Raw genomic sequence first — 14,118 nt, 5'->3', positions numbered from 1 at the left:
GTAACCCTCATGTGAAGTTGTAGCCATTATTTCCCAAGCTAGGAATCTTTGTCTTTGAACTTATTTTTCCCCAAAGCTGAACATGACACACCAACTAAGCTATATTGAAATGAGTATTGCTTGTTGTAAAGGCTGTTTTTGAGGCTTGGAGTTAAAATTTGGTGGCTAAATTCTTTGGACCACAGTAACAGTGACAGTTCAGAAACAGATCACAACAGCTCAGGAAGACTGTCTTTTCCAAGTGCTCTGAATTTTACTATAACATATGTGCTAGATGATCAAAGCTACAGAATAAACACCCCTTCCCTAAGAGTATAAGTGGTAGATGTGGCCCTAGCCCAGACAGCCTTTGTTTTGTCTGCCCTATTTTCTGATAATAGACTCTGTTTTTCCTCAGCCATGGGAGAATTTCCGTTTGTGATTTTCTTCTTTTCCCCCATATGGCACCATGTGGCCAATGGGGATGCCTTTCTCACTGTTGTCTATATGACTTTATGAATGGCTATAGATACCTGAATTATCAGTTGTTTGCACCTTCAGTTTTTCTGAATCTCTTATGTTTGAAATCCACTGTTTTCTCCTGTAGGATACTACAGAGAAGGCTTCCTGGCCATACAGCATGCCATGGATAAAGCCATCATGTGGCACCATGCTCATGATGCGATGACCCAGATGTTCAAGAACATCACTGTGCTTGTGAAGAGATTCCCATGTGGAGCCTATGTCCAAGATTCATTCTTCCTGGTCCTACAGAGCGAGTTCCCTCTGCTCCTCATGCTCAGCTTTATCTGCATTGAGCTCATCATCATCAACTCCATTGCACTGGAGAAAGAGAGAAAGCTGAAGGTAACCTCATCTACTTTGGATGAATGTCTTTCCTGGAACAGGAATGTATGGAAGCTGCTAATGAAAAATGACTAAAGTAAAAATGAGGCTAAGTCTTGAAGATGATTGTATAATGATACAGCTTTCACAGTGTGACTGTGTGATTGTGAAAACCTTGTGTCTGATGCTCCTTTTATCTACGTTATGGACAGATGAGTAAAACATATGGATTAAAAATAATAATAGGGGGAACAAATGTTCAAATAAATTTAGTAGATTGAGAAAAAATGAGACTAAGGCAGGTAAGTGGTTGCTTAGGTATCAGAGTGGCCTGCAACGTAAGAACTTAGAAGTTTTTTCATAATTTTAACTTGCTTGCAACTTAGAAGGTGCTATCTATTGTTTTTACATGAATCCTTGCTTTTAGATTAGGAACATCCAGCTAAGTACGTACTGATAGGCTAGCACATTGCCCAGGATGTGTTAGGTATTCAGAAAATGCTTGAGAAATGACGAACTGAAAAACCTATAGGAGGGGGCAGTCATCCAGAATTAATGTACACTTATTTGGCTATAAGGTAGATGGGAAGCTTTTTCAAGAAATAAACAACTTAAGGCAAGGGTGACCCTGCTGAATTGCTCCTGAAATCATTGATTTTACTCTACTCTGTATGCTCCTCTATTTGCCTGCTCTCTCCCATTACTTCGTCTCCTAACTTTTCTACTGTTTTTGTTCTTCTGTTCTCACTCTTTAATTTTCTTGTCCTTTCATTGTTTTCCTATGATTATGTTTTAAGTTAGCCTACCAGTACAAAAGGACAAATATTGTATGAGCTCACTGATATGAAATAATTAGAATAAGCAGATTCAGAGTCAGAATCTAGAACATAGATTACTAGGGGATGAGGTGGGGATAGAGAATGAAAAGTTAATGCTTTAATTGTACCGAATTTCTATTTGGGTTGATGGTGAAGTTTTGGTAATGAAAGTGGTTATAGCAGCACAACATTGTGAACGTAATTAATAGCACTGAATTACATATGTGAATGTAGGTTAAAAGGGGAAATTTTAGATTGTATAAATGTTACTAGAATAAAAATAAAACGATAACAACATAAGACTGTATGGCACAAACAGGAACCCTGTTGTTAATGATGGACTGTAGTTAATTGTACAATTACAAAAATGTTCTTTCATGAATTGTAACAAATGTACCTCACTAAGGCAAGGTGTTAATCATAGGATTGTGTATGGGGACTCTGAATGATTTTTCTGTAAACGTACAACTTCTCTAATTAAAAAAAAAATAGCCTACCAAGGGACTCCTGATCCCTACTAGGCTTAACTGATGATGTATAGGGCAAAAGAGCTGATTTCCCTTGTTTGCTATGGTTTCTTGTGTATTCATTTATAAGGGACAGAGACTAACTGATGATACCTTGTGAGTCTGGCTGTGGGAGTGCCTTGGCTTCCCTCTGACGTTGCCTGTGATGGATAATAGTGGGACTGGGGACTAACTGGCAGGCCCTTCCAGGGAAACTAGAAGCTTTCAGTGTTGTTGGAATCCCCTTTTAGTTTTCAGTTATGGGATGGAATTTTACTGTCCCTGTTTGTTAAATTATTTAAGGGACATATTTGTGGAGGGAGGTGGCGGGCATCAAACATTGTACTTAGGTCCTTGAATTGTTCATGTGTTTCATATTTCACACTGGGTCTGCTGTTTAGACAAATGTCATTAAAGAATGGTTTTGAAAAACTTAAAAATAACTAATAGAACTAAAAAACAGGACCTGTAGTTCTTAAAATAAGAAAATATAGTCCATATACCAGAAGACAGAAATCACAATGAAGCATAAATAACCCAAAGTTCAAAAGTATTCAACAAGATAGCAGTTATAATAAAACATGGCAGTTATAGTAATAAATGTAATTGGACTTACATAATAAATTTTATAAATTTACCTAATAACTAAAGTGTATTATTTAATTTAAATAATAAATGTAAATGAAATTAATCCTCCTCTTTTAAGTACCCTTTTTCTTGATTGGTGCTTGCCTTGCATTCTTTTAACTGTTTTCTGAAGTTTTGAGAAAGATGTTCCTGCTAGTTTTTGCTAGTCATTCAGAGCCCTGAAAGCATTTCATTCCAATTTCTTGAACAGTGTGGGGATCTCATTGCAGCCTGATATGCATTTCCGTAATGGTTAAAGGTATTGAGCAACTTTTCATGTGCTTTTTAGCCATTTGTATATCTTCTTTGGCAAAATGTACCTTCAGGTTTTTTGCATATATTTTAATTAGGTTTCTAGTCTTTTTTCTTGTTGAATTGTATGATTTCTTTAAATATTCTAGATATTAAAACCTGATTGGACATGTGATTTCCAAATATCATATCTCAAATTATGAGTTGCATTTTTCCTTTCATGATAAAATTCTTTGATGTACAAAAGTTTTTAATACTGATGAAGCCCCATTTACCTATTTTTTCTTTTGCTGGTTAGGTTTTGGCATGAAATCTAAAAATCACTGCCTCACAAAAAGTCCTGAAGATGCTCCCCTGTGATTTCTTCTAGGAATTTATAGATTTCCTTCTTACATTTAAATCTTTGACCCATTTTGAGTTAATTTTTGTAGATGGTTTGAGGTAGGGGGTACTCCTTCATTCTTTTACTTAGCTCCTTTTATGTATATCAGTGATCTTGGAATAGATAGTCCTTTGTGGGCTACATAAAAGACTTCAGCCCTGGATGCTGATAGGAATCGATGTGGTTGGCTTTTCCTTTCTAGTCAGATGATGCCCTTAGACTGATCCAAACTTTTCAACTTTTCACCTCTTCCTTGGCAAAGGACCTAGGAACAGGCAACTTATATTCCAAGAGGGGTCATTAATGCAGGGTCTTTTCAAAGAGGGACCAAGGCAGGAAAACTGGGTGGGAGGGGCAACTAGCATCACTTTCTTCTTTGAGCACTGAGTCCAACACATAGAACTCTTTCTGTTTTTTAAAGCTGCTGGAATGCAATATACCAGAATGGCTTTTAACAGTGGGAACTTATTAGTTTACAAATTTACAGTTCTAAGGCTATGAAAATGTCCAAATTAAGGCATCAAGAGGAAGGTACCTTTTCTGGGGAAAGGCTACTGGCATCCAGGGTTCCTCTGTCATTTGAGAAGGTATATGGCTGGCATCTGCTAGTCCTTCACTCTGGGGTCTCATTGCTGTCAGCTTCTGGTTCCAGTGATTTTCTGTCTGAGAATCTGTGAGTCCTCTCTTAGCTTCTCTGGGGGTTTTCTCTCTAAGCTCTCTCTGCTTTTCTGTCTTTCACCCCTCATAAAGGATTCCAGTAAAGGATTAAGACCCACCTTGAATGGGCTGGGTCACATTTCAGTAGAAGCAACCTAATCAAAAGGTCCCATCCACAATGGGTCCACCCCCACAGGAATGGTTTAAAAGAACATAACCTTTTCTGAAGTAAACAACAGCTTCAAAATAGCATAAGCTCTCTTCCTTTTAAAGTGATACTGTGAAGTGTTTGATCCAAATGACTATGTGGATGGGCCTGAGACCCCTGGCTTGGGCCCTTTCTCTAATCGAATAGGTCCCTTTTCTATTCACCAAATACCGGATGCTAGCTATCTTCCTACTGTAAGCATGCCTTTCTCACTGGAATGTCCTGCCATCGGAGAGCTCCAGTCGGTCAGGCCGGCTGGCATACCGGGTGGGGTTGGGGAGCGAGCTCGCGGAAATTAACCTGGGAAGCCGAAGCCGGCGCCTATCCCCTGCCGGGGGTCACGCGAATGATGTCCTCACACAGGCCGAATGTGGGTTCAAGCGTTTATTGTTACAGCCGGGATGGGTCACCCGGGGAACCCGAGAGGTGGGACATGGGACAACGTACAGGCTGCACGACGACCCCGCGAAGACCCGGGGCTGAGGGAGCGCTGGGCTTAAGTACACTCGGGGGAGAGGCGGGGTTAAGGGCTCACACGTCAAGAGGAGGCAGCCACTCACACAAGCTTAGCAGCAGTTGCTAGGCAGAAGGGTATGTTTCGGGGATAGGGAAGTATAGAGAATAACAGGAAGGCCTGTTGTTTTGTGGTGGGCTATGGAAATGGGCGGTCTACGACAAGAGGGGGAAGGGGGGAACAGTGAGCTAGGTTACAGATATGGGGGGCAGAGAGTGAACCTAGAGAGGGAGAGAAACATTAAAAAATTTTAAGTTTGGCTAGGCTCCAGTCCCTGAGAAATACGCCACAATGTCCTCTATTTCAGAATTCATTTGTAGTTCACCTCCTTCATGACATTTTTCAGAATTCATTTGTAGTTCACCTCCTTCATGACATCTTTCTAAATCTCATCAATCTTCTAAACTATCCTCCTATAGTATGTTATTTCCACCTCTATTATAGTACAGTTGGAACTTTTTTGTTGACCTCTATATAATCATTTCTCCAAATTAACTGGCGCTCTGTCCATGCTGTAAAGCTTAGTGATTGGTGCTCCCAGTACACTGGAGCTGGTAGGTTCCTCTTGAGTCCACATGGGCATATCTTCTTTGACCTGCTCAGGTATAGGCTTACCAAGGTTTGTCCCTAAACACCTTTATACCCGTACTTGTTCTTATAATTTGTGACTTGATTAAATATTGTGTAAATGGATAGAATGTACTGGAGTTGAATTTGAATGTTTAGTTGAATGCGCTGGAAAGATTCAGTAACTCAGAACTCTAAAAATAAATGTTGCAAATTTCATATGGGTGCAGCCATTGTCAAATTTGTGGAAAAATTGTAAAAACTTGGGCAGAGTCTGCACTAGGTTTCTTCATTCCTCTATTTATGTTCTCACTCTACTCTAAAGACCATGGTATTGGAGTATGCATTATGGGTAGGTTCAATGCTAACATTCCAATCAACATTCCCAAACTTCAGAAGAAGACTTCATGTTCTGGCATCAAAATGCTGGCACACAATTTTACATTTATATGATTTCAAATAAAAATGTTCAGATATGTTGCGCTATTTTAAAATGATGTATGTGCCCTAGAAAAGCCATGTTTTAATCCTAATCCCATTTTGTAAAGGCAGCCATTTCTTCTAATCCCTATTCAGCATTGTATGTTTGAAACTGTAATTAGATCATTTCCCTGGAGATATGATTTAATCAAGAGTGGTTGATAAGGTGGAGGTTTGTCTCCACCTATTTGGGTGGGTCTTGATTAGTTTACTGGAATCCTACAGAAAGAGGAAACATTTTGAAGAAAAGAGAAATTCAGAGAGGGCAGAGCAGGACAACATAGCCACGAGAAGCAGAGTCCACCAGCCAGCAGCCTTTGGAGATAAAGAAGGAAAATGCCTCCCAGGGAGATTCATAAAATAGGAAGCCGGGAGAAGCTAGCAGATGATGCTGTGTTCAGCACATGCCTTTCCAGATGAGCGAGAAACCCTGACCATCTCAGCCATGTGCCTTCTCACTTGAGAGAGAAACCCTGAACTTTATCAGCCTCCTTGAATCAAGATATCTTTCCTTGGATGCCTTAGATTGGACATTTCCATAGACTTGCTTTAATTGGGACATTTTCTCAGCCTTAGAACTGTAAACTAGCAACTTATTAAATTCCCCTTTTTAAAAGCCATTCTCTTCCTGGTATATTGCATTCTGGCAGGCAGCAAACTAGAATATACGTTTATCATTTTTGTGATTTTATGCTTTAACCAACTTCTTTCTTTATTACTGAACCTATTTCAGTTCCAATCTTACAAGATAAAAAGGCTACTACTATGCTTAAAGTGGAGTATGCTGTGCTATTATCCATTATGTATCTCCAGTACTTGATTGTGAATGTTTGGTAGGCAGTAACTCCGTATTTTATATTTTGTATTTTTCCTGAATGGTACCTAGCTTATTAGGTACTATTCACATTTATTCACATTTATTTATTCACATATCAAACATTTACCATCACGTGCGGTAGAGATACGGGTATAAATTACACAGTCATTTCCTTCAAGTGATTCACAGCAGTAAAACCAAGTATTATAAAACAATCCTATGTGCTAAGATAATGGAGTAGAGTGTCCAGCTGTGTGGTGGCAGGTAAAATTGACCAGAAAAGCCTTCCCAGAGAAGGTTATTCTCAAACTAGGTTTTGGCAATCAAGTAGGATTTCACTAGGAAAAGAGAGGATAAGAGACAAAATGAAAGAACAATGTGTGTAGAAAAATGACACAGATGTTATGGTGAGTTCAGTGGCCTGTAGGAAGTTTTGTGTGATCCAAGCATAGAATGCCAAGTTTCGATTGATCCTTAGGGACATAGGAATCATTTGCTTATACTTAGCATTCAATAAATGAATGAAGGGAAGGTATAATTATCATTTCAAAAGAAGCACTTTTCCACAAGACCCATCTCTTCCATACATAAGTCAGATAAATGCCACTCAGTGGTTTGTACTCTACTCTTTCCAACTCACTCAGTCTCCAACACCCCTCATTAGCCACCCTCCACAGGAAACACCCTTCACTCTAGTGTCCTAGAGGTTCAGTAACAGATGGCTAAACCAGACCCACCAAACTGAGATTAGACTATGTAATGTCGGTTCTTTTGCGTTTTTTTTTTTTTTTAGGACTATATGTGCATGATGGGACTGCACAACTGGCTGCACTGGGTTGCCTGGTTCGTCATGTTCTTCCTTTCTGTCTTGATTGCTGTCTCCTTCATGACTATGCTTTTCTGCACAGAGGTACACGTCTTTTTCTTGCAGTTCATGCTAAGCCATGAATGGGGGAAAGGAAATGGGTTGGTGTGGGTTGTGGTGCTGGGATTCAATAGATAATGAAAATGCGGTTATTGATGACCACTTGGAAAATCTCAGATTGATATGTGGGAGTATTTGCTAAATTTTAGGAATTAAATGTTTGAAGATAGGATTATGGAGCACTTTCTTCAGATTCTTTAGTTCACTTGTTTTCAAGCACTGTCCATGGGTGTGGTTCATTTCATTAGTAAAGTGAAATGTCCCAAGATTTTATAAACTTTCAGCCATTACAAATTTTATAATCTACAAATAATTGTAGATTATGAAGAATCTATAATAAAATAGTTATTGTAAATATTCAGAACATTCTTTTACATCTATGATAGCTTGTTACCTCTTATGCCATCATTAGAATTTGGTATTGCAATTTGCTCATATGCATTTAATGACTATGTCATACTTTATTACATGGATATTTAAGAATTTAACCTTCTAAATTATCAAAATTGGGTACTTTGGATAAAGGGAGACAAGAAATGCCAGACTAAATAGCAAAAGCTAGAAAAAAAGGAAATGAAGAAACTTTAAAAGAGAAAACAGTCTATCAAAAGGAATAATAAAATGCTCTTTAATAGTAATAATATCAGATGGGACACATTCACTTATTTAAAAAAATCCACATTGGGTCAAAAATTAAATCCAAAGTTATACTCTCAAGAAATAAAAATTGGAAAAAAAAAGGTATATTTAGACAGCACAGCATGTAAATGGTAATGGAATTGCTGTCAAAGGTCTGCCTTAAAAATCTGTATATATCCTTTACTTTTAAGATGATCTTGATTTAAAGAAATTTTCTGCATAGTTTTAAGGGCATTTTATGCTTTCTCCTCATCTTTCCCATGTAGAAATCACAGACTTTTGTGATTGTCTTTCAGGTGAATAATGTGGCAGTGTTCACCAACAGTGACCCTGGTTTGATATTTCTTTTCCTAATGTGTTTTGCCATTGCCACAATTTTCTTTGCTTTTATGACCAGCACATTCTTCAGAAAAGGTGAGTCCTAAGCCCATTTTCTGGCCAGGAGTGGGCTTATCACTTCTTTTTCTGGTAAAATTGCTATTCCTGTTACCCTAAAGCATTAATTACTGTTTTTTTCAGCACCAAGTTATCACTTCTATGATTATTTTAGCAATGGAAGAATTATATTCCCCAGTTAAGGCCTATTGAAAGATCTCAATATTTGTCATTTTTATGCTGCTTTGAGCTTTTAATATCATTTCTACTAGAGGCAAGTAATAAGTCTCAATTGGGAAAGAGAGGAGAGGTAAGGCATCCAGGGCAGATAATTTTCCTGGCTTATGCTGTGAAGTTGGAGTCCATCTAGGCTTCTAGGACACCACAATAAGAGAGGAATTCCTGGGAATTTGGTCCTGACAGGGAGAATGTTATCACTGAAGTTTTTGGTAGAATTGATGAACCACCAAGAGCCAAAACCTCAACCTGGGAAGGTGTAGGTAGTAACATTAATAGAGGACAGGTCCAGCAGTTAGTGACAAAAAAAGAGAATTGGGGCAAATATCAAAATGTTGTATAAATAAAGCCAAGGAACTTATTATTTACATTTGTGAATATATTTTAATTTTGTTATTGTGCTAGCATATATACAACACAAAATTTCCCATTTTTAACCTCTATCATGTATACAATTTAGAGATATTAACTACATTCACAACATTATGCTATCAATACCATTCATTACCCAAACTTTAAAAAATTATTCTTCAAAGCATCCTTTATCCTTAGCAGCTGTTCAGTAGTCTGTCACATGAGAGTAACATTAATTTAATCACTCTTCCCTCGTTTGTTTTAAGCTTAAAATAGAGTTTTCTTTTACGAAGATATATTTAACAAAACTCATTTTAACCATTTTAAAAATGTATAATTATTCAGGGATATTAAGTACATTGACAATTGTTCTAGTTTGCTAGCTGCTGGAATGCAATATACCAGAAACAGAAAGGCTTTTTAAAAGGCGAATTTAGTAAGTTGCAAGTTTACAGTTCTAAGGCCAAGATAATGTCCCAATTACAAGTCTATAGAAATGTCCAATCAAAGGTATCCAGAGAAAGATACCTTGGTTCAAGAAGGCTGATGAAGTTCAGGGCTCTGTCTCATCCAAGAAGGCACATGATGAACAGTCACAGTTTCTCTCTCGGTTGGAAGGGCACATGACGAACACAGCATCATCTGCTAGCTTTCTCTCCTGGCTTCCAGTTTCATGAAGCTCCCTGGGAGGCATTTTCCTTCTTCATCTCCAAAGGTCGCTGATTCATGGACTCTCTGCTTCGTGGTGCTGCAGCATTCTCTGCTCTCTCCAAATCTCTTTCTTTGTCCAGAATGTTTCCTCTTTTATAGAACTTCAGAAACTAATCAAGACCCACACAAATGGGTGGAGACATGTCGTCACCTAATCCAGTTTAACACCTACTCTTGATTAAATCACATCTCCAGGGAAATGATCTGATTATAGATTCAAACATACAGTATTGAATAGGGATTATTCTGCCTTTACAAAATGAGATTTTGATTAAAACGTGGCTTTTCTAGGGGGCATACATCGTTTCAAACCAGCCCAACAATTGTTGTGTAACTTTCACCACTATCTATTTCCAGAATATTTTTTATAATCTCAAACAGAAACACATGACCATTAACAGTGACTCCCCCATTCCCCAATGTCCCCTCCTCTGGCCCCTGGTAACCACTATTCTGCCATCAGTCTCTATGAATTTGCTTTTTCTAAGAATTTCATGTAAGCAAAATCATACAATATTTGTCCTTTTGTGTCTAGTTTATTTCATTCCGCATATCTTCAAGGTTCATTCAGCATGTTATAGCATGTCTCAGCATTTTGTTATTTTTGATGGCTGAATAATATTCCATCATATGTATTCCATTATACACACACACATACACACACATTTTGTTTAACCATTCTTCAGTTGTTGTATACTTGGGTTGCTTCCACAATTGGCTATTGTAAATAATGCTTCTGTGAACACTGGAGTATAAAAATCAGTTTAAGCCCCCATTCTCAATTAATTGGGGGTATATACCTATAAGTAGAATTACTGGGTCATGTGGTAATTCTATTTTGAATGTTTTAAGATACCACCAAACTGTTTTTCAGAGTGGCTCTACCATTTTACACTCCCACCAACAGTGCATGAGTGTTCCTATTTCTTCACATCCTCAACAATACTTACTAAGTTCTAATTTTTCGACAATAGCCAACCTAATGGATATGAAATTGTGATGGTTACATTCATGTGTCAGCTTTCCAGGATATGGTGTCCAGTAGTTTGGTCAAGCAAGCACTGGCCTGATTATTACTATGAGGATATTTTGTGAACTTAAGTCATCAGTAAGTTGATGGCATCCATGCCTAATTACATCTATAATCATCTTAAGGAGATTGCCTTCAACAATGAGAAAAGTCTCATCCAGCCACTTAAGAGCTTTAAAAGGAGAAGTGACAATTCCAGCAGTCAGAAGAGAGAATTCCCATCTTTACTTCACCAACCCAGCTTCTCCTGGCGATTTCATAAAAAACCTTCATTGAGGTTCCCAGCTAATGACCTGTCCTATGGAATTTGGATTTGTCCATCCCCACAGTCACATGAGACAATATTATAGAAATCTCATAATATTTACAGACATCTCCTTTTAGTTCTGTTTCACTAGAGAACCCTAACTAATACAGCTTTGATACTGTGATTATTTCTTGAGAAACAGTCTTAGGATGATTTTTCTGAATTGGTTCAGGGTTTTGGGAAATTAGTTGTCTGATCTGATCAGATTCAGTGACTCTATTTCCAACAATTAGGATGTCATGGATAGTCCATGGCCTGAGTTGACCACAGAGATATGCAAAATATCACCACTGGATACAGCTACTCAGATGCTTATAAGAGGCAAGGTTTTGGGTGGGAGTGTTTTGGACAACTTAACAAAGTAGTGTGGAGTTAAAAGGTATGATGATGTTGGCTAGTTTTTCCTAAATATGCTGGGTACAGTTATAAAAATAAGGGATCAACTCAAGACTTCAAATTCCCAGTTTAAGCACCACATGAAGGATGTGAAAGTTTTCTATATGCATCCTGAAAGAAAATCTTATTTTGTGCAGTCACAGACTTGAGATTTTTGAAAGTCAAACCTGGAGTCTCATTGTGTGAGTGGCTGAATTACAACATAAACTAAATTTCCAGTCTTGTAGGGTGTCTGCTCTTAAAGTGAGAACATTGATTGAAAAGGAATGGGATCTTGAAAATCGTAACGGGCACAGTGCATATGGGTTGATAATTTGGCAATGGGGACATTGAAACCCCAGATTTTTCTGAGTCTTTGCCAGATAAACCTGTAATGATCTGCCCTGAGGAATCAGCCCCCTCTCCCCACCTCCAGTCTGACCTGAGGAACCAGCCTTCCACCCTCCAGTCTACCTTAAGAAATCTGCCATCCAACCTCCAACTAAAGAGATTAACCTTGCTGTAGCTGATAAACCTGTAACCACCTCCCCTGAGGAAATAGACCTTACTCTTCTGTCTGGAGGGATTTGTCCTGTTTCATCAGATGAAATTCTAATGGAATGCCCTGAGGTAACTGGCTTGCAAGGCTCTACTAATTCCTTTCATGACCCACCCCTACCAATCCTCTTTTCTTCCTGACCTATAACTGAACTGAAATTATACTAGAGCCCCCAAAAAGTGAGGTGCAAAGTGTGACCCATGAGGAGGGAGGTGTGCTACACTCCATAAGAAATGCAAGATTTTTCCAATTCATACAGATAAAAATCAGCATAATATATGTGGAAATGGATAGTAATGGTGTGGATGATAATGGAAGGATATAAAGTTGGATCAGGCTGAATTTCATGATATGGGCTCACTAAGCAGAGATTCTGGATTCAGTGTTGTAGCTTGAAGGGTTAGAGGGCTCTAACAGTTTGTTTGGGTGATTGGATGAACCATGTACCAAAAAGTGGTGTAGAATGCCTGAGATCGAAATGCCAGAATTGCCCTGGTAGATGAAGGACACAAGGGCTTAGAGAGATTGGAATGTTAGAGTGGATCTATCATGGAAGACTTGCTCACCCACCCCAGGAATGTTCAGAGGACACATCTCTCACAAGGAGTGTGAGGAATAAATTTGCGAGACTGAAATCCATCATCCCTGAAGAGTTCTGTGGCTCTCTTCTGTATAGGTCAGATATTTACCCTGGGAACTGCTGTCACTGAACTTGGATCCTTAAATACAATGGGGATGATCAGATCCTCAGTTGGCAGAAGCCATGTGGCAGCACTTGATCACTAAAGACAAGGTGGATGTGGCTACCATAATGGACAGTAGACTTAAAGCAGCAATCAAAATCTGCATGGTGGAGATCTATAACATTGTTTAGTAGGTCATGGGGTACCTAGAAGTAAAATAGATGGGAAGTTGTGCTGGTTTGAAACTGTTATGTACCCCAGAAAAGCCATGTTTTTCAAATCCAATCTTGTGGATGCAGACTATTGTGGGTGGGACCTTTTTATTTATTTTCTTTTTTTGTATGCTGTATTATGGGGTCACATTTCATTCTTTTTCCATGTGAGTATCCTGTTATTGCAGCATCATTTGTCGAATTTTTGTTTGTTTGTTTTTGTTGGTTTCTTTCTTTGTTTGTTTGGAAAGTGCATGGGCCGGAAATCAAACCTGGGTCTCCCACATGGCAGGCAAGAATTCTACCACCTCTTTGGTGGGACCTTTTGATTAGTTGTTTCTGTGGAGGTATGGCCCTACCCATTCAAGGTAGGTCTTAATCCATTGCAGTCCTTTAAGAGAGGGACATTTTGGAGATGCAGAAGGGAAATGCCCCAACAGATGCCAGAAGCTGAGAGAGCCTTTTGAAATCAGAAGCCTGGAGAGAATGGCCAGCAGTTATTACCATATGTCTTCCCACATGATGGGGAAACCCTGGACTTATCGGCCATTCTTGAGTGAAGTTACTCTCTTATTGATGCCTTCCTTTATTTGGACATTTTCATGACCTTAGAACTGTAAATTTGTAATCTAAAAAATCCCCTTTATAAAAAGTCAATCCATTTCTGGTATATTGCATTCTGGCAGCTTTAGCAAACCAATACAGCAGTGAGCTGGTTTGAAATGATGTATGTACCCTAGAAAAGACATGTTTTAATCCTAATCCAATTTTGTAAAGGCAGATCCCTCTTCAGTATTGTATGTTGGAAGGTATATTTAGATCATTTCCCTGGAGATGTGATTTAATTAAGAGTGGTTGTTAAATGGGATTAGCTGGAGGCGTGTCTCTGCCCATTTGGGTGGGTCTTGATTAGTTTCTGAAGTCCTATAAAAGAGAAAACATTTTAGAGAATGAGAGAGATTCATAGAGAGCAGAGGAGAATGACATAGCCACAAGAAGCAGTGAGTCCAACAGCCAGCACTTTGGAGATGAAGAAGGAAAATGCATCCCAGGGAGGT

The 14,118-nt window shown here is 38.6% G+C and overlaps 1 protein-coding gene across 19 annotated transcripts in view; it reads left to right on the top strand.

Moving 5' to 3' along the window:
• Window positions 1-14,118, top strand: part of LOC143667661 (ATP-binding cassette sub-family A member 17-like) — a 234,298-nt gene that overhangs the window by 71,644 nt on the left and 148,536 nt on the right. For 18 of the 19 annotated variants that reach the window (XM_077142129.1, XM_077142118.1, XM_077142128.1 and 15 more), the window contains 3 exons: window positions 587-846; window positions 7,447-7,563; window positions 8,514-8,631. In XM_077142129.1, coding sequence (XP_076998244.1) covers window positions 587-846; window positions 7,447-7,563; window positions 8,514-8,631 — 495 coding nt within the window. Of the gene's footprint in view, window positions 1-586; window positions 847-4,697; window positions 4,867-7,446; window positions 7,564-8,513; window positions 8,632-14,118 lie in introns of those variants that run through there. The other variant, XM_077142135.1, reaches the window with a different exon arrangement.

Source organism: Tamandua tetradactyla, chromosome 23, assembly GCF_023851605.1.
Source record: "Tamandua tetradactyla isolate mTamTet1 chromosome 23, mTamTet1.pri, whole genome shotgun sequence".
Classification (NCBI taxonomy): Eukaryota; Metazoa; Chordata; class Mammalia; order Pilosa; family Myrmecophagidae; genus Tamandua; species Tamandua tetradactyla.
Note: the sequence above shows the minus strand (reverse complement) of the source record. Positions and strands in the feature narration are given on the sequence as shown.